Raw genomic sequence first — 25,828 nt, forward strand, 5'->3', positions numbered from 1 at the left:
TCTTTCCCTAAAGGAACAGCTAACGAGAGAGAGAGAGAGAGAGAGAGAGAGAGAGAGAGAGAGAGAGAGAGAGAGAGAGAGAGAGAGAGAGAGAGAGAGAGAGAGAGAGAGAGAGAGAGAGAGAGAGAGAGAGAGAGAGAGAGAGAGAGAGAGAGAGAGAGATATATATGTCTGACCTCAATGTGTTTCCCTACCGTCCACCACAGTGACCCTCGGTAATGTGTTTGTGTATGTATGTTAAAACACTGTGGTATCAAATGTTCACACGTTCTAATTTGTTATTTAAGTTTTTAAATATTCTATATTACATAACTATTTAAATGTAAGTTATTATTCTATTATATTGATGTGTTTATTATTATTCTAAGTATTCCCAGCTTTGGCAATATTGTATTATTTACAGTCATGCAAATAAAACAATTTTGAATTTGAATTTGAGAGAGATCAAAATTCTGTCATCATTTCCTCACCCTCATGCTGTCCCAAACATGGCATTCTGCCTACTGTGGAATGTAGGTAATGAGCTTCTTTTAATTTTTTTAATAATGAGCAAAAAGATATAATTATGAAAAAGAAAAACTAAAGGCAACTTCAATTTATTCAAATAATCAACTGGATACAATATATAGAATTATCAGTAATGAGATCAGAGGATGCTGTAAAGAGCTCAAACATGCTTTGAAAACATGCTGAATGAAACTGCGTGAATGTGACGGCATGCATTTTTGTAACATGTAAACAGCCCTCTCAACAGTGCTCAAAATGCAATCTCTTTTGTGATATGGATGCAAACATTTACCCTAGCCCTTCAAGAAATACTGGGCAGATACAGTGAGGAATTATATTGAGAGGTTAGAAATATACAGTACAGCATTCTCTTCAATATACACCTCTACAATCAATCAATTCAAAGTACCGTTCGCATGGTCAGTATCTGAGAAAATGGCTATACATAGGAAACTGAAAGATGCTGTCTTTGATTTCAGCTGGTTAATTTTGCTCCTAGTTTTGATCGTACAGAAGAAAACATGGTTACAGAGGCCTTCATTTAAAGTTTTCAATAAACATGCATCATTTGAATTATGAATTATGAACATTCTAATGTGCAAAGATAAATCTCTCTCTCTCTATATATATATTTAGATATTCTCAATAAATATTTACTCGGGGAACGGTGCTTTTATGGTCCTGAATATATATTATTTAAAGGTGCAGTATGTAATATTGACAGCTAGTGGTTGAAATGGGTACTACAGTCCAAATTCAAAATACTGGGGAGTTGTTACCCCACGCCCCCTCCTCCTCAGACTCCATGCTCACGCGGGTTGCCAGATTGAGGACATGCAACAGAAACGAGTGCAGTTGACAATGGAACTGTAAGTTGCTCAGCTAATGTATACGCTTGCAATCTTTTATTTCCAATGTTTGTTTTTTAGGACGAGAATCTGCGATCTCTGACCCCATTCGTTAGCTGGCTTCCATGGCTGCAATACGCTGTGTTTTCCGTCAAACTGGCAACCCGGAGTGTCTAAATACTATTGGGTGAATTGGCAGTAGGCGGGGTCACACAGACCAAAACAACACGGAATGCACATTTCCAAATAGAATAAAGTTGTTTTTCGGAGAAACAAGTATTTGAACTTAGAATGCTTCCTAAATCTCTAAACATATGGCATTTTTATGACAAATTATGTCCATAAAGCACCTTTAAAAGGTCATCAAAATCTGTTCAGCAAATCGTTTAAATGTCCACTTACAGTGGTATTGTATAACCAGCTTGGGTTTGTCAGTGCACATGCATATTTGAGTCAATATTGCAAGTTTTCGTTCAATTTTCAATAATCAACATCCAATAGAACAAACACAAAGGACCAACTGACTCTGTCCAGAACTGCACCACAATGTGAGATTTCGTATGCATAGTAATAGTACCTACACAAAAATAAATCTCTAAAAGAGAGAGGGGAAAAAAATAAAATCACAAAAAACACGTACTGTAAAACACAGCAAAGTTTAACATGCAAGGGGAAAAAGGTTAAAGAAAAAAAAAGGTATAGAGTTTACTTTAGTTACAAGGTAAACCAACAACATACATTCAACCTACTTGTGCAGAAAAGACTCCCCTGATACATGGAAGCATGAACTATGTTATAAATTTCAGTGGTGGAAAAGCACCATCACTCAGACATTTTGAAACTACAGCTAAAACGATCATAGAAAAATAACCAGCACAGGAGATACATGACCATAGTGCACATTGAGAAAATCTCAACAGGGCTTTGGACTATTTTTGCTAACTTTAAAACTGAGCTTAAGCAAGTTACTATATTTCTACACTTCTCTAAAATTCTACAATTCTATTGTACCAACAAAAACAAAACAAAATTCTGCACATGTACTGATGATCTATGCTACAGTTATGAGTATGAAAATGTAAGGCATACATTTGTGTCAAAACAGACTGACAAACATCGATTCCTTTAAGTGAAAAGTCATGCATAGATTGCACAAAGTTATTGTATTTCCTCAAGAACGTTGAACGTAGAGTTTAGAAATGGCTATGACTAATTCACTCTGATCACGACGAAGTCGGGAATGCACTACTATATGGCATTTTGGTAATTCTACACAAGAAAAGGAAGCGAAAGATACTGTTACCTTCATGATTAAAAGGGTCACGTTACTGTACATACGAGGAGAAGAATGGTCACGATGCCTATAGTGGCACTACCTAGATGTTATTTGCGCCCTAAATAATTAAACTACTATTTAAAAACATGCTATGAATAATACTCTGATCTTTTGGATTTGGACTTTGTTGTATTAAAAAAAAGTTTCCAGATAGTTTCCAGGACTGGTCCTGTTCACTGTCTACAGCGCAGACATTATAATACAAACACAAAGCGGTGTGATTTGATATATAAACAAACACACACATACAAACATATCTGTATTTTCTTTAAATCGCACCTGAAGTGTCTCCTTACTATATTTATACACATTTCCTGGCTTCAAATTTGAATTATTATAAACTCATTTAAAACTTTTAAAAATGTAACTTTTTTTTATTTATTTGTTTTTATTATTATTTTTTAAATTTTATCTTTGATCAAACAAACCTGATTTTTTTTAGAAGATTTTCGAGTTGAAATTAATATCTGATGAAACTCCGAGCTATTTTTCTTTTATTATTTTCAAACTCAGTTCTACTAATCTAATGAGAATCAAGCAGCATGTCTCTAACCGATGAGTGATGGCCCAACCTAAGAAATCATACATTTCTTCTAAAGACGTATTAATGAACATTGTGTGCAAATTTGAGGAGTTTTAATTATTAAAGGCCATTTATTAATTTATTTGACTAAAGTTAATATACATACAGTATATTATTTATTCTTAATTTTGTCAAACCTGTTGTTTTTTTTGAAGATTTTTGAAATGAAATTAATTTTGAATGATTATTTTCAAATTTACTTCAGATCTCCAAAACTGAAATCAAGCAGAATGTCTCTAATTAATGACTGATGGACAAACCTAAGAAATTGTAAATTTCTTCTAAAAAAAAAATTCTTAAAGATGATCATCCGTTTAGCCTTCAATGGCGCCCCCTAGCTACAGTAGAGGAGTAGAGCAGAGTCTCCGAGCCGGAGAGGAGAGTAGAAACACGCGCACACAGAAAACGGGTCCTGAGAGACGGCAGAGACCTGGGCGGACAGATACGGTGCATGCTGCTGTGGACTGTACAAATGCATGCATGAGCGGGTGGGCACACTCCACATCAACACACGCCCCAGCCCCAGGTCCATATCCTGGCCTTCCGGAAGCCACAACAGCCTCATCTTGATGCATTTCCCTTGAGTAAGATTGCCCACAGTTATCAGGAAAGAACTTCATCCTCGCCCACGAAGGGCAGGTCCATGCTCCGCACGCCTTCCTCGCTCTCTTGTTTCCTAGGAAACAGACAAATGTGGAGGTTTAAAACAGTCGCACATTCCAGGCACCGCAGACTGTTGTTAAGTGCGACTAGAACTGTTAGGCAGAGGGTAAATTAAGTCCATGGCATCGCATCAGTCATATGCTCAGGTCAGGAGGTGGCACATGAGAGTGACTGACTGCCATGTTTTTGCGAGGGGTTGTCCCGGGGAGGCTGGGACTGCTGTGCCACATGCAAATGCACCCAGTCCGACAAACCAATCAAAGTCCTTGTAGAAAATGACCATGGCTGGGTGGCAAATCAGGATGCTCTTTTCTTTTCGTTGCTGATGTTATGCATGAGGGGCATGCAGATATTTAGAAGGACCTGGAAAACATCATCCTGAACTGCCCATGAACTTATATTTATCTGTTAAAACATTACATGCAAAATATAAATGCTTGATGTACTATTATTGAACATAGCTTGTACAGTTAAATACATACAAGAGGTTTTTAGAAGGGAATATCATGAATATTTTAGATATTACATGCATAAAATGCTGTTTATTAGGTAGGAAAACACAAGCGGAGAAGTTCGTTATTCATAAAGCCATCTGAATGAGAATTGTTTTGATCTTAAAAGCATGCTAAAAAACACCACATCATTCATTTTAAGTGCAGATCATTCAATATGGGCATGACCATTATCTCCTACATATAATACAGGTGGAGGAGAGTGAACAGGACATAGGTGGAGCGCTAACAGGCTAGCGGAGCTTTACCTGGGGGTACAGAGATTGCGGCAGTATTTCAAACTCCCTGCTCTCCCTTTTCTAGACGGCAGGAGAGATGCGGATATGTGAGAATTCTTAAATCGGAGCTTATCTATCAAATATTCCTGAAACCATGACTAAACAAAAGCCTTAAAATAATGTTTCATGCTAAATATTACTCAAACATGCTATTGATTACCACAGAAAATAATTTATACTCGTAAAGTAAAGTAACGACGAGCTTAGCAAAGCTAATATTATACGCTAATATTACTTTGCTAGGTAGTAATCAACCTAGAATATGTAGAATATGTAGACCATTGCAACAGTGTGAATAGCTGCAAGGGGGCGCTCATGAGTCAAAAAATGACATATGGACGCTATGTGTCAGAAAATGCATACTTCCCTACTATATAGTAGGTGAAAAAAGTAGTACATCCAAATTCAAGTATTCATAAAACATTAGCTGAAAAGTAACAGGATGACCTACAACTTCTGGTGAGATTCTGGCATGCGCATTTGATGGGCACTTTGCTGTAGCTCACATGACAGAGTCAACATGGTGAATGTAGTACGTCCGGATTCCATTCATACTACAAACATTCATACTATTTAGAACGTACTTTAAAAAAACAGTATAAGATTTTGAATGCATCTTATGGTGTTGTGGATTTAATGGATGCACACAAGTGAGCCATTTGGGACAGAGCCTTTAGCATCTTGCGTGAAGGATTTTAGCTTAGCAGGCTAATTAGGTAGATAACGGAAAGTACATTAAAAGTGTTTAATGTTAACATGTAGCTTTGGTTTCAAAATGTGATATATGATTTGTGATGTATAATTTAAAAGCCATTAATTTATCAACTAAGAGAAAATAACCGTTTTTTTATTTTGAAATGTAATTAATTCCTGTGATGCAAGACTCCAGAAATCACATGATAATATGCTAATATGCTATTTTGGGTTTAGAGAATAATTTCTTATAATTTTCATCAATGTTGAAAACAGTTGTGCTGCTTCATATTTTTGTGGAAAAACTTTCCCCCCATAATTCGTACTGTATTTGAATAGAACGTTTTATCTGAAATAGAAATATTTTGTAACATTATCAATGTCTTTACTGTCACTTTTGATCAATTTAAGGCATCTTAATACCTGAATAAATATATTAAAGCATAGCTTGCCTGCCAGGCTTTATGTGCATTGCTGTAATTTTTCATTTGTATTTAAGGAATTGAGAAAGTATTCAAAATTATTTTCTGTGGAAATCCTGTGCATAGACATTAAACATTATTTAACCTGAAAATACATCATTATAGTATTACATTGGAACCTAGTGTAGTGACATTCTATATAGTACGTCTATCTATATTAGTAGGTCCAATTAAATTACTGTCAAACCAGCTATAAAATCAGATATTCAATGATCACTGAAACCACTGCAGAAGTCCAAGTCTATGTTCAGGACGTCTGTTCCAGTTATAGCCCATCCCAACTGAGGAAGACTTACGATAGCATGTGTCCTGGAGCGGTGGGACTCCTGTCTTCCCTGCGGCCCCAATCAAACGGGTTTCCAAAAGAACGCTTCCTCAACATAGTCCTAACCAAGATCTGTAGCAGAGAACATGCGGTAAGTTTCCAAAACAGGCATCGGGTCATTAATCTGTTTATTCATTTGATGTGGTTATTAGCACTGAATCCATTATGCGTATTCATGAAACAGAATTAAGGTTGTGTAAATAGGCCACCAGGGGGTTGAGATCTCACCACAGTGGCCAGGCTGGGGATGTGCTTGACAGAGTTTTCCACTTCCTCCTCTGTCACTTCTATTAGACTGCAGCAGTTGTCGTCCTCAGGGGGGAGGGGCTCAGCGCCGTGCCGTGTCACCCATGGGTGCACCTACAACAACAACGGAACAAAATTCCGGCTTTGATATCATTAATTAACTCAAGACTGTGTCTAGGTTGTTGGAGTGTCCTATATTCACACAGGAAGTGCTTTGAAATCCTCTTTTAAGAATAAGGAAGGGTTCTATTTTTGGTTCAGTTGAAGTATGGAGGCTAAATATAACATTATAAGAAAAACTACACTACCGTGTACAAAACAAAAGTTTGGGGTCAGTGAGAGTTGTTCCAAATGAGTTTCTTTCTTATGTCAAACACAAAAGAAGATATTTTGAAGAATATGGTAACCAGACAGTTGATGGGACCCATTGACTTCCAGAGTATGAAAAATAAATAAATACTATTACATATATTAAATACATATTCTTCAAAATGTCTTCTTTTGTATTCAACAGAACAAAGAATCTCATACAGGTTTGGAACAACTTGAGGGTGAGTAAATGATGACAGACTTTTCATTTTTGGGTGAACTATCCCTTTAAGACTTACGCAGCACAAGTGTATTTAATATTGATAAAAATAATCACCATATTAGAATGATTTCTGAAGGATCATAAGACACTGAAGACTGGAGTAAATTTCAGCTTTGCCATCAAAGGAATCAATTACATTTTTGTGCACAGACAGACAGACAGACAGACAGACAGACAGACAGACAGATAGACAGACAGACAGATAGACAGATAGATAGATAGATAGATAGATAGATAGATAGAAAGAAAGAAATAAAAAAGAAACAAAGAAAGATGGATTATTTAGAAAGAAAGATGGATGGATTAGTTAGAAAGAAAGATTCATTGGTTATAAAGGATAGATAGAAAGATAGATAGATAGATGGATGGAAAGGTTTTGAAGATAGATAGATAGATAGATAGATAGATAGATAGATAGATAGATAGATAGATAGATAGATAGAGAGAGAGAGAGAGAGAGAGAGAGAGAGAGAGAGAGAGAGAGAGAGAGAGAGATATTCTGGGGCAAAACTGCTTGTTTTTCTGACCAATCACAGATGAGGACTAGCTTTCAGGGAACATTATTGGTGTCGTTAGTGGTTCTGAAATTACGCATTTCACCTATGATGGACTCGAAGGAGACGTTGGTGAGGAAAAGAGTCATACTGACCTTGATTTGTGGGACAGTAATTCTGGTTTCGGGATTCTTGTCCAACATTTTAAAAAGAAGGTCCTTTAAGTCATCTGATATGTCCGCGCTGTAAAGTGGTACAAAAATGCTATCAATGTCAAAACGGATGGGGAAGGTCTTTCAGGCTCAAGAGAAATACTCACTTCTCGGGAAGCTCCACCGGTTGGGTCTTGATCTTCTGATGGAGGCTCAAAATACGCTCATCCATAAAAGGACACTATGGAGAGAGAAAGTAAAGTCAAAGGCAACATCCATTTTACACACTTTTGCTGAATTAAATGTTGGATTATTTTTAACACCGCATATTTCATGAGAAATACGAAGGTCAAAACAGGGCGTACCACTCCAAAGATGAAACAGTACAAGGTGACTCCCATTGCCCACACATCCAGAGCCTATAAAAACATGATGTTAACCTGATCAAATCAAAATTGACAGAAATACTGACAGGTTATTAGCAACTAGCTTAGAGAAAAGAGCTTTTAACCTTTCCAGAGAAGTTCTTGCGGGTCTCTGAAAGGGTCTCTGGGGCAAGAAATGCTGGCGTTCCCACTGTGCTGGTCAGCAGGGCGTCCGTTCCCTCAAACTGGTTACTGACCCCAAAGTCGGCAATCTTAACGTGGCCATCTTCTCCCACCAGCAGGTTGGAAGGCTTGATGTCCCGATGGATGATTTTCTGATAATGTACTGTTGAGGATGAGTAGTTGACATCACTTTTGATTGTTATTTAAAGCATTCTGATGACTAGCAACGATAACTGTATCTAGTCTCACTGTTTGATGCATATTGCAGTTAAAAATGACAAGAACTTTCTGAAAACTAAAAGCTCTAATCTGATTGGTTTTTATGCTATTGGTACACAGATTTACTTTAAATGTCAGTCAGATGGCAGTGCTGTTGTCGTTAACTAAAACTATTAAAAAGCTGAAATAAAATATAAATATTTTATATACTTATTTTACATTAAAAAAAACTTGTATTGGTAACCTTGTATTAGTAACTAACTGTAATATATACCATTAAGTATTAAAATAAAAATTTAATAAAAATATATATCTTTTTTTAAATATATAAATATAAGAAAATATAGTAAAAATGACAAAAGCACGACGAAATGATTAAAACTTGAAAAAATTAGGATATAAAAAGAAAGTTGAAAATTAAGACAAAACTTAATAAATGCTATAATAGTATAAAAAATTAACAATATGTAGACAAAACGATAAGAATGACAAACTTAAACATATAAAATAAAAAAAAAAAAAAAAAATAATAATATATATATATATATATATATATATATATATATATATATATATATATATATATATATATATACAATATATATAGCCTGTTAAAATATTAATACATACTATAATAGTATATATAAAAATGAAGCTATACAATATTTTTAAAAAAACATAAAAATGTCAAAACCACATGACAAAATGACAAACTGAAGATATAAAAAAGCTAATTCAAAGTAGTAATAAATACTATAATAGTATATAAATAATACTAAAATAACACTGCTAAGTGGGTTGTTCTTGGCTAGAATAAGCTTTGTGGAAAAGACTAATAGTTTAAGTCTAAAAGTGTGGCTCCATAACACTTATCAGAGCCTAGCCAATTGCAAGGTATCGTGCCCTTTTAGCTGGATGTACCAGAACCAATCATGAGTACTGATGACATCGCTAAGCTTTAGCTAAATTCCCGCACTCACAATATTCAATTCCCCTCAGCAAGTCCTGGAAGTAGAAGCGTGCCTGGTCCTCATCCAGGGGCTTATCAGCAGGAACCTCCATCACTGCTCTGCAAACACATGGGGAATGAGACACAGTTTCTCTAGCAGAGTGACACTAGCACAGCATGGGCCGGCGCTACAATCAGAAATAACGTGCTTACTCACCCTCGTTTGACAAGCTCGAATACTGTGAAAGCACAGAGGAAAAGAGTTAAGGTATTGTGCATTACATTCTCTGGCTTCACATACATTAAGCACCGAAAAGTAGAATAAATTGTGCATGTGCAAGTGTGTAGCATCTGCCAAGAGGATGAGTATCTGGCCAGACTTACCCATGTACAGATGGTCTTCACTTGGATCATCCAGCACCTACAAAAAAACAAAAAAAATAACCCAAAGCTGTTTAGAAAGAGAACGAAACCAGTCAGCAGAAAACTTAGATCTAATTTGATGCAAATACAAACAAGGCTTTGAAGAAAAAAATTCAGTTTATTTGATATGATGGACTGCATTAACTTTTAACGTCTAATTAAGACAACCCAGTTTTCCTGACTTGGAAATTCATGGAAAGGCTTACTTTCAGTGTTTTACTGACTAAATAACAGCTGCCCTGTACATATCAGTACACAGCAAATTAATAAATTTTCCAGTAAAATATTTTTTAAAAACAGTTTTTCTTCTTCATATTATTATTATTATTTTTACCTCACTACATATTGTTAGATTTATGCTTAAAATTGTCTTATTTTAATGATCTTGTTTTCAAAAAAGTTTTAACATTTTACTAGAAACAAAGCAAAATGTACTTTTGCAGTGTTTAACAAACTTTATGTCTATCCCTCACTGTTTCACATTCATTCATGGTTAAAATACTTTCCCCATCCCAGTTTAATAAATGTATAGGTGGACAGTGAAAGCATTTTGGGAAACCTGTTCGAAAACAGTCATTATTTTATAAATTCCACTTCCATTAGTGGGGCATAAATTACACACTTCACGCTGACTTAAGTCTGTGAGAATACTGCATATTGAGAATAGAAGCACCCACCTCCACAAGCTTAACCACATTAGGGTGATCAAGCTTCTTGAGGATGGCTATCTCCTGGTAAACACGCTCCAGAGGCCCTTTGGGCTGAGGGGGGCCCTCAGGGGCCAATCTTGCCCCACGAGGAGGAGGTCTGCCTGTTTAAACCAGCAAAGAGGAAATCATGTGAAAGGTTGAAGTATTAGGCGTTCTGCTAGCTGATGAAAGTGCGCCCCCAACCTCACACACATACACTCAATCATAAACCCCGCTGTGCGTTCCATCTGCTTTAAAGCAGACACTTACGCGGGAACCCAGCCTGCCTCATCAGTCGTTTCTTGGACAGCACTTTCATGGCCTGTGGAGAGCAGTGAGAATGAGAGAGTGAGAGCAGATATCCAGTGTCATTACTGGTGCTGGGTAACATATGCCCCATTCTACAACCAGCACTGTGATACAACTACACCAAAAAATGGGATAAAAAAGTAGTAATAACTAATCAGAGCAAGGAGCAAATTTAAGTTAACATCGAATTATTTCTACAACAACATATTATATTCTTATCATTACTACAGCATGTTAATAATATTATTATCATCAAGATAAGGATATTCTATCTCAAATTAAAATTAAACAATTTATCAAATCTCAACAACACACAGAGGCAAGAATATGAAAAATATATAAAATCACAAACATTAACTCTTTCCCCACCAGCGTTTTTTTTTTAAGTCGCCAACATTTTCATTGCCCCCAGAATATTTTGTTGTATGAATATCTGAACATGCAATATATCAAAAGAAAGAACAGAGCATCTGCTTTTAAACAAACAAAGAAAAAACTTTTATTCTTAATGCATCCGTTTTAGTTTTTTTTATCAACACTTGAATGTGGGAAAGTTTCATAAAATAGCAACATTTTGAGTAAAAAGATGAGAAAATCACGTTTTTGTTATAGACTGCAAAAAAAATGGACGTAGTGTCCGTGACGTCACCCGTAGGTTTCTGAAGAGCATTTTTGAAGCCCAAAGTGGGCGGAGCCGGCCGTCGCCATCTTGGTAGCGCGTTGCCGCACGTCACTCCCGGATAAACGAAAATGGGCAAGAAGCGGGATTAGCTGAAGTGAAGTGACAACTAACAAACAGCGGACAAAAGGCTAGTAGTGACAGCAGCGGCAATCCACCTGTCACTCAAGTGGCCACGCCTTAATTATGCAGAACTTTAAGGCTTAATATTATTTAAACGGATGAGTTATAAAAAAAACACAGTTTTTCACAGTTGTCATGAAGGGCAAAATTAGCAATATAGACCAAAACCACTTTTTGTACCAGGCTGTAAACACATTTTTTTCTGCTATAAAGTTTAACATGGGGGTGTATGGGATTGACTCTCTTTTGCAGCCTGTCTCTAGTGGCCAGTCGATGAATTGCAGTTTAAGTCACTTCCGTGTTGGTTTCAAGAGAGAGACAGGAAGGTTGCCGGTTGGTTTTTGACTACATCCAGATCGGATTCAGAACGATGATCAAAACATAGATTGAGTAGATTGAGTCCATCAACACCCCCAAAGCTTCACAATCCTATAGCTTGTCCTGGGTCGACATTTCATTCAGTATCATTAGGCAGTTTTGATTTATATGCTGTTTAATGTTGATGATCATGCCTCTGCTTAGATATGCTATCGCTTGTTTCTGTTTCTTCTTCACATGTTTTTTGATCAGGAGATTAAGTTCTCTTTCACAAGATGTGTCATAGCGCTCCCTACCATATAACAGTGAAAACACGGCAAACCGGAAATTTCCGTCAATGGCGGAAAAGCGTTGTCTCATAAGTGATGGAAATTTCCATCAATGGCAGGGAAAGAGTTAATAGAGGAGTTAGCTGGATTATGAGGCAAAGGGCTTGTGCAGAAAAGCTACAAATCCCATCATTCTTTAAAAAAAATACAGCATACCAAATTTGTATGCTTTTCTCTTTATATTGTTGCACTAGAGCAGGGGCAGGCAAGTTCGGTCCTAGAGAGCCGCTGTCCTGTAGACTTTTTTCAGGGCTGGAGCCAAACTCTGCAGGACAGTGGCTCTCTAGGACCAAACTTGCCTACCTCTGCACTAGAGCTAAAATGCAAAAAATAGAATGAAACATGTCCATTTTACTCCAATTCAAATCATTTGAATGTACATCATAATTATGATTTTGGAGCCCGAAAGAAGGAACTTCCTGAGACGATTTGAAGGCAGCCTGTGATGGTGTCTATGGGACCATTTTTGGCTGCTGAAGGGGACGTCAACTAGGCAATCATTATTCAAAGATTACCGATAACACTAGGATGTTAGCCCTTTACTCGCCTAAATAAAACTGAAATGAAGTGTGTATATATATATATATATATATATATATATATATGTGTGCGAGATTGTTAAGAGACCGGGTTGCATCACTTACATAGTATGTGTTGTCGTCTTCATTGTACGCCAGCTTGACAACTCCATAGGAGCCCTTTATCCAAAAAACAAGGTGCGTCATTCACGACAACTTGTAAGTGGAACAAATTGCAGTGCAAACACAATCAGTAACAGGCATTAACCTGAGGGAAACAGGAAGCTAAAGTGTCCAAGCATTTTGGCCATTTGATTAACTGGAGAACATGTAAACCAAACCGAGCCAGTAGGCAACAGCCGGTGTCATGATGAACTCCACAGACAGGCATAATTCCACTTCTGTTCTGTCTCTATCTCTCTCAAACCTACACACACACACACAGGTCCCAGCTGGGAGAGCAGATTGCCATCCCAGCAGGGAATCCAACCCTCAGACACAAGAGATGAGAGCAGAGCAGGAATCTCCACATCCAAGCTGACAGTTTTCCATGCCTTCGTATCAAGATGAAGCTTAGTGGAACAGCAACAGTGAAAACACGTCACTGCTCCTTTAAATTTCATTGCTGCATTACCATAAATATTGTAGAAAATTCATTTCATGCTCTTATCCTACTCTATGCTTCTTAGAATAATGTATGGTGGTAGTACTATGGTTTATTGATGGCATCAGATGGGAATACCATGGTACTTTGCTATATATATATATATTATGATCACCATATTTATATCCCATTGCAAAAACAAAACAAACATGGTAAAACATGGTACATGTCTACTGTTCTCGGTATATGTTCTATTCTGTTCAGTTCAATTCTATTGAATGTTATTCCAAGATAATTTAAACACCATGGCATTACCATGGTCATAAAAAACATTTATTTAATTAATTTTAATATATTAAGCAATTGTGCCTAAAAGGAAATCTACCTTGTTTTAGAAATGTTAAAAAATAAAAGCAAAAATACTACTAAAATACGAATTAAATTATCTTTGAAGTGTACAACATTGAACAAACAGTTACAAACTATATTCTCCATTCTATTCTATTCTATTCCATAAAAAAAACATGATGATTTTACTTAAAGGAACACTCCACCATTTTTTGAAATAGGTGGGCAAATGCATTTTTGTCTCAGTGCATGCGTTGTTTTAGTTTGACAGCGTCGGCGCTAGCTTAGCTTAGCATAATGAATGGAATCCTTTGTTGCCAGCTAGCATGTCCTGAGTAAAAGTGATAAAAAAAACACGTAATTACTTCTTGTGGCCTGCGTATTCACAACGAGTACAAATAGGGATGCGGATTAACACTAGGTGATTTCCTAGGCAGATATTGACTTGGGACTATATTAGGGTGAAGCACAGGCGAAGCACTGCTACTTGGGCGCAGAGATATTAATATAGCCCTAATAAGTTTCCCAAATATAGCCCCAAGTCAATATCTGTCTAGGAAATCACCTAGTGTTAATCTGCATCGCTATTTGTACTCGTTGTGAATACGCAGGCCACAAGAAGTAATTACGTGTTTTTTTTGTTGGTTTTTTTTATGACTTTTACTCAGGACATGCTAGCTGGCAACAAAGGATTCCATTCATTGTGCTAAGCTAAGCTAGCGCCGAACCTGTCAAACTAAAACAACGCATGCACTGAGACAAAAATGCATTTGCCCACCTATCTAAATGTAGGAAAGAAGGTGAATAAGCCCTATTTAAAAAAACGGTGGAGTGTTCCTTTAAATTCTGAATGGTCAATAGTGTCAATCTGTTTATTTTTTTTTATATTTTTTTTTATACATACAATGTTTGGGATTGGTAAGAATATACCAAGAAATTTTGAAAGAAGTAACTTATGCTCACCATGGCTGCATTTATTTGTACAGTAAAAACAGTAATATTGTGAAATATTATAACCATTTTAAATGACTGTTTCCTACTTTAATATATTTGAAAGATTTATTTATTCCTGTAATGGCAAAGCTGCATTTTCAGCATCATTACTCCAGTCTTCAGTGTCACATGATCCTTCAGAAATCTTTTGCTTTTTTTATTTACTATACGAAATATGAGAGATATTAAGTTTGTTCTGAAATAAGAACAACAGCACAATTAATATTTCAGCAGAGCTTTCATTCATCTCACTCTTAGCAGGGAACGATCTATGCATAAATAATAAATGAAAAATAAACATACCTTTCCGATCTCATCTTTCAGCTTGTACTGGTTGAGCTGCACGCAGTCCTTTTGAAATAAAGACACAGATTTCATTGATCAGTGACACTGAGGTCTTTTTAAGGGGGTTTTAGTCACTGAAGGAAAAATACTTCAGCCAGTGTGGCCAAAGATCACAGCAAACGCAAACTTGATTCTCTCATCAAAAATGATGCTCGCAACATTCCAGGTTCAAAGAATCAAAAGCATAAGCAAAAGAAGTACTACAGGGAGTACTTGAGCCGAGAAAGGCACACAAGCTAAAGCTACACACATTTCTTGCTGATTTCATGTCCTAATGGAAAAGCAGAAGCATCTATTGGGGAATTTACTCTTGACAAGCACCATTAAGAGGAAGATAATTGCTCCTGTCAGTAACCTTACCTTACACACCTTCTCAACCTTGACTTTGCAGACTTGAAGAAAAGGAAATGATCTTCTCAAAGACAACATCAGTTCTCAAACAAGCAGCTCAAATCTCAGGCCATAGCATCTGATTGTCTCGGTTTTAGTGGTTCCAAAAGTTTGGAATTATTAAAAAATGTTATGTTTTTGAAAGTAGTCTCTAATGCTCACCAACGCTGCATTTATTTGATTAAAAATACAGTTAAAACAGTAACATTGTGAAATTTTACAATTTAAAAGAACTGCTTTTATGTGAATATATTTCAAAATGTAATTTAATCCTGTGATGAAAGCTGTTTTTTTCATGTGAAAGTCTTAAGTGTCACATGACCTGTCAAAAATCATTCTAATAAGCTGCTCAAGATACATTTCTTATTTTCAATGCAGAAAACAGTTGTGCTGCTTCATATTTTTGTGGAAATCATGATGCACTACCAACCAATTAAGTAAGATTTTTTAAAAAAAGAAGAAATTAATACTTTTATTCAGCAAGAATGCATTAAATGCATCAAAAGTGACAGTAAAGACATTTATAATGTATTTATAAAAATAAAAGCTGTTCATTTGAACTTCCTATTCATCAAATAATCCTGAAATCTTTTTATTATGATTTCCACAAACATATTAAGCAGCAAAAACTGTTTTCAACATTGATAATTAAAGGAACCATTACAATTATCATACCATTACATAATTTAGTACCAATAATAATTGAGCAGCAAATCAGAATGATTTCTGAAGGATCATGTGACACTAAAGACTGGAGTAACGATGCTGAAAATTCAGCTTTGCATCACAGGAATAAATTACACATTAACATACATAAAACAGTTATTTTATTTAGTAATAATATTTCACAATTACTGTTTTTATTGTATGTCGGATCACATTAACGCAGCCTTGATGAGCATAAGAGACTTGACTTAAATAAATAAATAAAATCTAAATTATTCCAAACTTTTGACAGGTAGTCTACATTATTATTAGGCATGATGGTAGCCATTGTGTTGTTGTTTGTAAGAGACTTTCAAACACTTCCAAACACACTTGGGTTTAACTCGGGCCACCTACCTGCAGGTCTGTGATGGACACACGATGAGACTCCACGGTTGGTCTTCGAGGGAGGCGTGGAGACGAGTGAGGGGAGGTGATTGGCGAGTAGGGCAGCGATGGGTAAATATAGCGTCCGTTCAGCCCCGGAGAACCACAGGGCGACGAAAGTGTCTGTGAGCGTTCCTGTAGCGACAGCTTCCTGTCGGAGAGGCTGAGTCTACCTCTGTGCTCCTGCGCTTCTGGGAAGAGCGCTTCTGGGCGGCCCAACGTGTGGGATAAGAGATCACAGGAGGCCATACGGAAGGGCGGTACCGGACCTGACGATGCCGGCTCTGGCGTTTCCGAGCTGTCCATGTCCTCCACCTCCTCCTCCTCTCCGCCCTCCTGCCCTGAGCCATCACTGGGCTCGTACTCCGTCACCACAATCATGGACTCCATCTCGTTGGTGCAAGGGCTCAGGCGCGTGGATGGGGAAGGGAACACAACGCAGCTCCGCAGCAGGTCAGGCAGTGGCTGTACCGAGGGAATGGGCGGAGCATGGCCGAGAGCGGCAGGGGGATCAGAAGAGGGCCAGGAGGAGACACAGGGAAACATAGTGTCCTTCCCAAACACCTCTCAGTAGTCCCTCCATCAACACCTTGCAAGAAAAACAGATTTGGTAAATGTCATACAGAACATACAAAATTGGCTTTTGACCAATACATTTGATTTTGAGTATCATTTGGGAAGTGGCCTTATGGAAATTAGGAAAAGTCAAGTCAAAAGGACATTATATTTTCTGTACTTTTTTCATTAGTTTTTTTTTTTTTTGCCCACCCCTAATATAGATCACGAAGAGCAATTTCAACCCCCAATATTTTGTAATGTACAATTTATACATAACATATTTATTATATTTGTTATATAATAATTATATTTAACATTTACATTTTAATTAATTGGTATTAATTTATAATATGAAATATATTAAATATATTTTTTATATTTTTTTCCCATGACTTTGAAGTCTACGCCATATAAAAAAAAAGTCTACTCTACGCCATAACAATTAAAATAATTATAATTTTATATATATATTTTTTTTATTATTATTAAAATTAATAATGTATTATATTATTTTTACTATTGTATGCATTTATGTAATTTTTCTGTTTATGCATTTTAACTTTTGACAATATAGGGTTAAATATATATATTCCATATACCTTTTACAATCCTACAAAATCAAGATTTAAAAGAAACACTAAGATTTCCAGGTCTTCCCTGATGCTGATTAGGATAAAGCATAAATGGGAACGGACTCAAAAACATATGCTTGACCTCTATTTTTCTCTGTCCTTATTCTCTGAGTCTTGTCCTTATCTGTACAAATTAAATGACTGGATACAGCTAATAAGCTGAATATAAGATGCTTCAAACGTTCCTCAAAGTAAAGCCTTCTGGAAAAAGATTACATATCTCCATTCTGCTCTGAGCTCTAATGGCCTTGATTTACATGCAAAGTGCTGCAGTTTCTTCGGAAAGCAGATTTTCTGAACATTAGAGACACTGTGTGTGTGGGAGAGGTGTGGGTCTCACAGAACGAGAGAAATATAAGCAAGTCCAATAAAAAAAGACATTCATTACTCCGAGGGGTTCAGAAAGGAGAACTTGTGTGGGTTGTGCCCACCCCCTCCATGCGTCCTCATTTCTATCTATCTCTCACATTCACAGAGATTCAATGCAGCTTAGTTTTTCTTCTCTGTCTCTGTCATTTCTTCATCTGCGATCGAATCTCTACTGATGTTTTTGCTGTAATATCATCTCGGGGCCCTGGCCTCCATGCATTCTCCTGTCAAAACACCCACACAGCTGGAAGATGGTGTTCTCTCTCCCTCTTTCGAGAACACGCTGCGAAAAAAAAGCATATTTTTCTCAGCGTTCCTCATCTTTGACCCCTCCCGCATCCATTTCTCAAGTTATTACGTCCCTGACACTCATTTTCACATTAAATCAGAACACACTGATGAGGATTCGAGCTTTTCTAGCTAAAAATGTCAGTCATACTGGAAATAACCTCAATGAAAATCACATTGAAAGAGGACCAAGCCATATCCAGAGACCGGAATACCATAGACACTTGGGGCTAGACTTTAAACCACTTTATAATCACCCAGAACACCCTAGCGACCACATAGCAACATGAACCCACCAGTCAGAACACCTTAGAAACAACTTATGTGTCAACCTTTGTATTAAGCAAGCCGAGCACCATTCATATTTATGCATAAAATGCAAAAATTTTGTTTATTTTGTTTATTAAACTGTCTCTCTCTCCATCCATCACCCACTGAGAGATTCTGCCAGCAGGAGAATGAATGATGGATTCTACATGACATCAATTTGACAGCAAGTGACAGCCAAGTGATTGTAACATGATATTTGTTATAAACATTTTCAAACATACATCATGATTCATCAGTCAAGCAGACAAAAGTACCATTATGCTCTTTATTAAACATTTTAATAAGTTATATATTACTGCCATTATTTTTATGCAGTTTCTATTTTAATTTTAAATGTAATTTTACAAAACCGTTCAAATATTTGGGGACAGTAAGATTGTGTTGTTGTTGTTGTTGTTGAACGAAATCAATAATTGTATTCTGCGAGGATGCATTAAATTTAATGAAGTTCACAAAACAAATATTAAAGGGATAGTTCACTTTGAAATACATTTTTGGTATGTTTTAGCTTACCTCAAGGGCATCCAAGATGTAGGTGTCTTTTTTTCCGCAGTAGTTTCAATTTTGATATTTTTAGGTCAAACCGTTCTTGTCTGTCAGTCATATAATGCAGGTCGATGGTCACTGTCTCAAAGAGCAAGCACAGAGTCCAAATTAAAACAATTCCCCATCGTCCAAATTAAACAATTCCCCATCGTCCAAATTAAACAATTCCCCATCGTAAGTACACATTGATGGCCTAAGACACGAAACGAGCGGTTTGTGTGAGAAAACTAACAGTATTTATATAGTTTTTACCTCTTATACACAGCCATGTCGAAGTGATCTGATCTGACGTGTACGCAGACAGGTGCATGTATAGATATATACACTAGATGTCGCCTTGTCTACGGCAGTTCATTGGAACGAATGTCTTTAAGGCGACATCTAGTGTATATACCTATGCACCAGTCTGCTTACACGTCAGATCAGATCACTTCGACATGGCTGTGTATAAGAGGTAAAAACTATATAAATACTGTTCGTTTTCTCACACAAACCGCTCGTTTCGTGTCTTAGGCCATCAATGTGTACTTACGATGGGGAATTGTTTAATTTGGACGACGGGGAATTGTTTTAATTTGGACTCTGTGCATGCTCTTTGAGACAGTGACCATCGACCTGCATTATATGACTGACAGACAAGAACGGTTTGACCTAAAAATATAAAAATTGAAACTACTGCGGAAAAAAAGACACCTACATCTTGGATGCCCTTGAGGTAAGCTAAAACATACCAAAAATTAATTTCAAAGTGAACTATCCCTTTAAGCAGCACAACTGTTTTCAACATTGATTTTTCCTGATACTGCCAATCCCTAATATAGAGATCACAAAGATCAATATTTTATAATGTACTACAATATATATATAAATTGATAGCCATAAATTTGTTATTAAATATTATATAAAGAGTATGCAAAAAATATTTTTTAATTGTCATGAAACTTACAAGCTTACACCAATTTAAATTTCCCTGATATTTATTTGTTATATATGAATATTGTGTAGTAAAAAAAAAAAAATCTTGAGCACCAAAAATATTAAAATATAAAATATATTAAAATACAACTGGTTAAATATTAAACTGGTAATAATATTTCACATTATTTCAATATTTCAATATTTTTACTACTGTTTTTACCGTATTTTTGATCAAATAAATGCAGCTCTGGAGAGTATAAGAGACTCATTTAAAAAACATGATTAAAAATATTAAAGAAACTGATTGCGTTGAAAAGTGTGACTATTGGTACAACATCAGAAGAATTGATTCTCTTTGATGACAATCATTCAGTATCATATCAAAGTATGACATCTGATGCCATTACTGTACCATGGCACCCCTTTCTTATTAGTACATGTTGGCTAATAAAGTAGCACGCAACTAAATGAATCAGCTATTTGAATCACTGGTGCGGACGCCGCTTGAGACTTCCCATCCTCACATCTCTCAACCTCGCAGACAGAGAGACAGCCCAGCTGAGCACAGAGCGACCATGCATGTCCGACACATTTATCAGACCAGGTGCTGATGGCGGGATGATGAAAGTGTGCAGAAACTCAGAGGGATTGATGTGCATTTATCCATTCCGAGCGGCGAGCGACTTTGAAACCGACGCGATAGAATTACATGTACGTTGCAAGCATGCCCTACCAAAAAAAGCAGATTATCACATCCTCTTTTCAAAAACAGGAAATACACGATAGATGCGGGCAAGATGTGACCTGACTGCAATGGTAGGCTGAGCTATTTTAATCAGAGAGCAGTTTCCACATTCTTCTGTGACCTACTTCGATCTTTGATGGATTGCAAACCAAGTGTTTCGCCTCCATGTCCCCGACCATCCAAACACACACAAACTTCATTTGTTATAGAGACTTGGACTCACACGGAAACAATCCCTGGGGCCCGGTCCCCCACTGACCACATGTATAACAAAAGGGGTCTACATTAAAGGGCTTCTACAAAGTACAACATCAAACGCATAAAAAGATCCACCGTTTTCAATCGAGCCCTTGGATAACCTCCTGGAAGAAACCAATCATCCCCTAGAAACAAACAGATGCAGCCTTACACCAGATGACTGAGTTTAACACACACTTTCCACTCCCTGGTTGTTATTATTATGGTGAGATACACACAGGGCATCCACAGGGAGAAGGTTCCAGAGAGGATTGACCGTATGGGACCATCTGGAGTGCAGCATTCTTTGAAACGTACACTTTAACAGGGAAATAACCGAAGTACTAATCTTTGGTCAAGAGTAATGATGACAAGAGGATATGCAGTGTAAAAAAAGTAATTCAAATTTTTATATAGTAAAAATGTTACCTGTTAATTGGTTAACAGTAAGTTCCATTACAGTTCTTATGTTATGTAGCCCCGCCCCTTTTCAGCGCTGCGCTCGTTGTGTTCCGGTGAGATCTTTCGGATTTATGAATGAACCACTTGTTTTAAAATGCTAGATTTAGTTTTTAACGTGTTGTTTTAGTGTGTTGTTTTTAAAATGTCTGCAGACATTTGTTAAGACACCCGCTTCAAACATTACAATGCTCATGATAACTTTCAATAATTCTACAATAAGTAAATCCACTTCACCAGCTAATTACTCTTCGACAGCGACGCCACAGAAATATACAGAGCTAAATAAATAAAAAGTTCAAAGACAAAATTCTAAAGATGGCGGCGTGCTTGTTTCTCTGGCGCATCCGGTCTATACATTGAAAACTGTAATACATCTATCAGGCTATTTCATGTAATTTTACTGTAAAATACAGTTAAATTTATGGTTTTTGGAAGTGAAAAAGAAGTTATAGTTTTGACTGAAATAAACGTAAATTCCAAGACATTCCCAGTGTGACACTTCGCATTTGATGGTTTTTCATTGTGCTGAATCTGTTTCTTCTTAGTTTTTTACTGTACATTTCACTGATTTTTTTTTTAAAGTGTGATTTAAAGGGATAGGCCTACTTCACCGATTAGCATTAAGCTTTGTATCAGTAGAAACCCAGTAGTATTTTCGAATGACCGTGCTTCCCTCCCTCATGTCACCCTGAGACGAGAGATTTCTGTATTGTGTGTCTGGAAAAAAAACGTAATTTTGCGTCATCGGAGGCTTTTTTGGCCAGAGGCGAGAGGCTACAGCCAGTAGTAGGAGCTCGTTCCGCATGTTTTCAACCCGCCCATGGGGGGGGGGGGATCTCACGATAAAACGGCGTCTTTTCAGTTTCGAGTCAACTAGTTGTATAATTTCTTCCGATACTGCCCTCTGTAACCGGTAGGCGTGGCTTGTGAGTGACCTCGTAGGGCAGCGAACCAAGTGCATTCTGGGAGTTGTTGTCTTTCATACACATGAGCCAAAAATACATTTTCTGACTTTTCTCAGTCTAGAAGGCACCAACTTCTAAAATAATTTCACATTTCTACTACATAAATTACCCAATTTAAATACACATGCATCTTCCAATATCCAACATTAAACCACCATGTTATACCTAACACTTTAAACACAAGTTCTGGGTGGAAAATAAGTTAAGCTCTCTCAACACCATTGTAACAGTCTCGATGATGACCACAGATAATTATGTTTCTTTCCTCAGTTTTACTATAGTGCATTGACAGTCTATAGACCTTATTCACAGCAGCGCCATCTTTCATTAGCGGGAATGAAAGTGAGGCTGTGAGGGATAGTCATGCATCTCTTCAGTGTTCGGTTGTACTGTTATTTAATGTTCTGTTGACGAAACACTGGAAAAATGTCTTTCCAAGAAATTTCAGAAGACAAAAAACTCCAGACAACATTATAAGTACAGAAAATGATAAGTGATCTTGGAGCTTTATACTGCTTTTACAGCGGATGCCCCTATTGCAAGTGCATTACTTAAAACAAAATTTGTTTGTTTATACAAACTGTCTGAATTTTAGTTTTTTCTTGTAATCTGTAATTCTTTTTTTCTGGAATTTTACAGCAGTTTAAAAACAAAAAGGCCAAGTCCGTGGATATTTACCGTGTCATTATGTTAGTTGCATCTGATCACATTCCATAAACTAAGAAATTAAAAGTAACTATGGCAACCATAATCATACTTTTGTACATAAAGCCTGATAAATAAACAACTTGTTCGAGCTCATCCGAAGCTAGATCTCAAATCATACCCGAATGGCTCATTCCACAGGGAAAAGCCCTCCAGGGGCCATCTTATGCCACTCTCTCCAAAGAAGGCACACTATTTTAGACTCAAACACCCAAGCAAGTCAGTGGATACAAAATATCACTTTTTAATAATACAGCACAACTGACATCTAATGTACATGCATGCATGCATCTCCTTTCATTATATTATACGGATTAAAGCATCACACAATAACTGTCGAAACCTGGTGAGCTATCAAACTACACAGCATTTTTGGACATGTGCACCTTTCAAATGTGCCTTTGATGCACAAAAATACTGTCTAGGCAAGAAGCTCACAAGATGTTGTTGATACACAGCCAGTGATTTTACGGGTTTCACTTGTCAGCTGTCAAACAGGCAGGATGAAAATGAATTAAGGATGCTGAATTCTTCGGTAACTGGGTCATTCTACAAAACAGGTGCCATTTTTGTCCCTCATATACGTGGGAAAAAATGATATTAACAATCAATGGATAATGCCAACTTTAAACACAGAAAAAATACAAATATACAAACTTTCAAAATGTGATTTCTTGAAGGACAAGTTACAATCTTTTCTTTCTTTCTTGCCAACGTTGTCAGTAGTTAATACTTAATTTTCAATCCTGTTTACCTGAACACGTAATGTAAAAATAATGGATATTTGCTGAAATACCAGTATTAAATGATCCTCCTAATAAGCACTTTCTAGTTTCACGACCTTGTAATATCAACTTTAACTAAAAACTGTCAACCCTGTTACAATATATCATTCCTGACTGTCCTATAATACATTAAAATGCATTAATTTTACTTGATATAGCACAATGCAATTCATTAACATTTAAAACATTAATTGTCTCAGTGAATATAAAAAAAATCACATTTTTTAAAATACTTTAAATCCCCTAATCGAACTGGAAAATGCGCCTATTTCGTAAAATAACCCAACTTCTCATATGTGAATATATAGATGTGTATATGCTTTATATATCACTCCAGTTTTACAGTTGACATGCAACGCAATTTCGTGCCATATAATCTGCAAAAGCGTCATGTAAACACTGACACTGGCTCGAAGAGCTGATGCCGTTTGGAGAATAATTTTAAGGCAGGTTGTTATTTTGCTAAAGCTGGCTAACGCATCTCTTACGAAACAGATGTTTGTAAAATCCAGCCGAGGATTAATAAAATGATTGTGATCACGTATGTTCACGCATGTCGCTTTAGAGAAGTACAATACAAATCGTTAATTCAGTGTTATGTCCTTACCTCGGGCGTTTATAAGATCCTGTTTTTGAAGGGTATGTTGTTAGCTCGCTGGCAGTAATGGTAGCGGTTTATGATATGGTATGATGTTCAGGCAGCGGGGGACGAGGTGCTTCTGCTGCTGAGTGAATGTGAGAGGAGTGGCGACATCTAGCGCTCACACGGGGAACTGCGCCTAATGATCCGCTGACAAGCAGGGGGTTATTAGTCCTTGATTAATTGAACTTCATTGCTGTACTTCACTAGAATTCCTGCACATTTATTCAGTTGCATTTCGACACGGAGTCAATCACAAATTAAACTTTTCATTCTTAAAATTTCATGTAAATCCCCAAAGTATAATTTTATTGATCTTTAGTGCTGTCAAATCAATTTACTGTTAATCGCAATTAACTGCATCTAACAAAGTTTGTATATATTCTAAATCTATCTATCTATCTATCTATCTATCTATCTATCTATCTATCTATCTATCTATCTATCTATCTATCTATCTATCTATCTATCTATCTATATATATATATATATATATATATATATATATATATATATATATATACATACACACAGACACACACATATTACAAACTTGAAACTTGAACTTGAAAGAGATGTAATTTGAACTTGAAAGAGATGTAATTAATTAATTTTACAGCACTATTGATCTTACAAGCCAATACAATTATGCTCCTGGCTGAACTTTCATTGCCATTGACATTTCAGTGCAAACTGTATTTGGACACGACTAAGGGCATTTATTCTTGTGAAGAGACATCTCATCATTTACCACAACAGTGTTGGACCTAAAGAAATAAACTTATAGACATTGCTGAAGGTGGAAAAATTATCGACGGGGTTTAAATTTAACATCTGGTGTGTTCTAGAGCAGGGGTTTTAATTTAAAATTGATAAAAAAATAAATTAAAAAAAAATTAAGATTTAAACAACTTCCTAAAAATGTGTTAAAACAAAAATAATAAATCTAGCAGTACAGTACTATAGTAAGTAGAAAAGTATATATAGTATAATTTATTGTATAAATTGAGTTTTTATACATGAAAATTTTAAATTTGAGGATTACAGACCCTTGCATAAGG

General features: G+C 36.4%; 1 protein-coding gene across 3 annotated transcripts; it reads right to left on the reverse strand.

Moving 5' to 3' along the window:
* Nucleotides 1-580: 580 nt before the first annotated feature.
* On the reverse strand, nucleotides 581-24,881 carry camkk2 (calcium/calmodulin-dependent protein kinase kinase 2). 3 transcript variants are annotated; one of them, XM_082140243.1, is made up of 16 exons: nucleotides 24,735-24,881; nucleotides 16,558-17,176; nucleotides 15,064-15,111; nucleotides 12,942-12,995; nucleotides 10,810-10,861; nucleotides 10,528-10,661; nucleotides 9,812-9,848; nucleotides 9,645-9,666; nucleotides 9,459-9,547; nucleotides 8,223-8,422; nucleotides 8,077-8,130; nucleotides 7,879-7,952; nucleotides 7,715-7,802; nucleotides 6,456-6,587; nucleotides 6,199-6,299; nucleotides 581-3,950 (listed from the first exon to the last, which is right to left on the reverse strand). In XM_082140243.1, exons 2-16 carry the CDS (start codon nucleotides 17,131-17,133, stop codon nucleotides 3,878-3,880), a joined length of 1,734 nt encoding a protein of 577 aa, XP_081996369.1. In that variant the 5' UTR covers nucleotides 17,134-17,176; nucleotides 24,735-24,881; the 3' UTR covers nucleotides 581-3,877. The 3 variants fall into 3 exon arrangements, with proteins under 3 accessions (XP_081996369.1, XP_081996370.1, XP_081996371.1); XM_082140244.1 differs by lacking the exon at nucleotides 24,735-24,881 and adding an exon at nucleotides 19,278-19,503; XM_082140245.1 differs by lacking the exon at nucleotides 24,735-24,881 and adding an exon at nucleotides 18,245-18,913.
* Nucleotides 24,882-25,828: the final 947 nt, after the last annotated feature.

Source organism: Leuciscus leuciscus (genome assembly GCF_965113295.1).
Source record: "Leuciscus leuciscus genome assembly, chromosome: 16".
Classification (NCBI taxonomy): domain Eukaryota; kingdom Metazoa; phylum Chordata; class Actinopteri; order Cypriniformes; family Leuciscidae; genus Leuciscus; species Leuciscus leuciscus.

Excerpts from the sequence above, each read along its gene's own strand:
- camkk2 (XM_082140243.1), bottom strand. The coding sequence starts at position 17,133 with ATGTTTCCCTGTGTCTCCTCCTGGCCCTCTTCTGATCCCCCTGCCGCT. Across the intron at positions 12,996-15,063 it reads TGAAAGATGAGATCGGAAAG|GGCTCCTATGGAGTTGTCAA; the intron begins GTATGTTTATTT and ends TTTTGGATAAAG. Across the intron at positions 7,953-8,076 it reads ACTGTTTCATCTTTGGAGTG|TGTCCTTTTATGGATGAGCG; the intron begins GTACGCCCTGTT and ends CTCTCTCCATAG.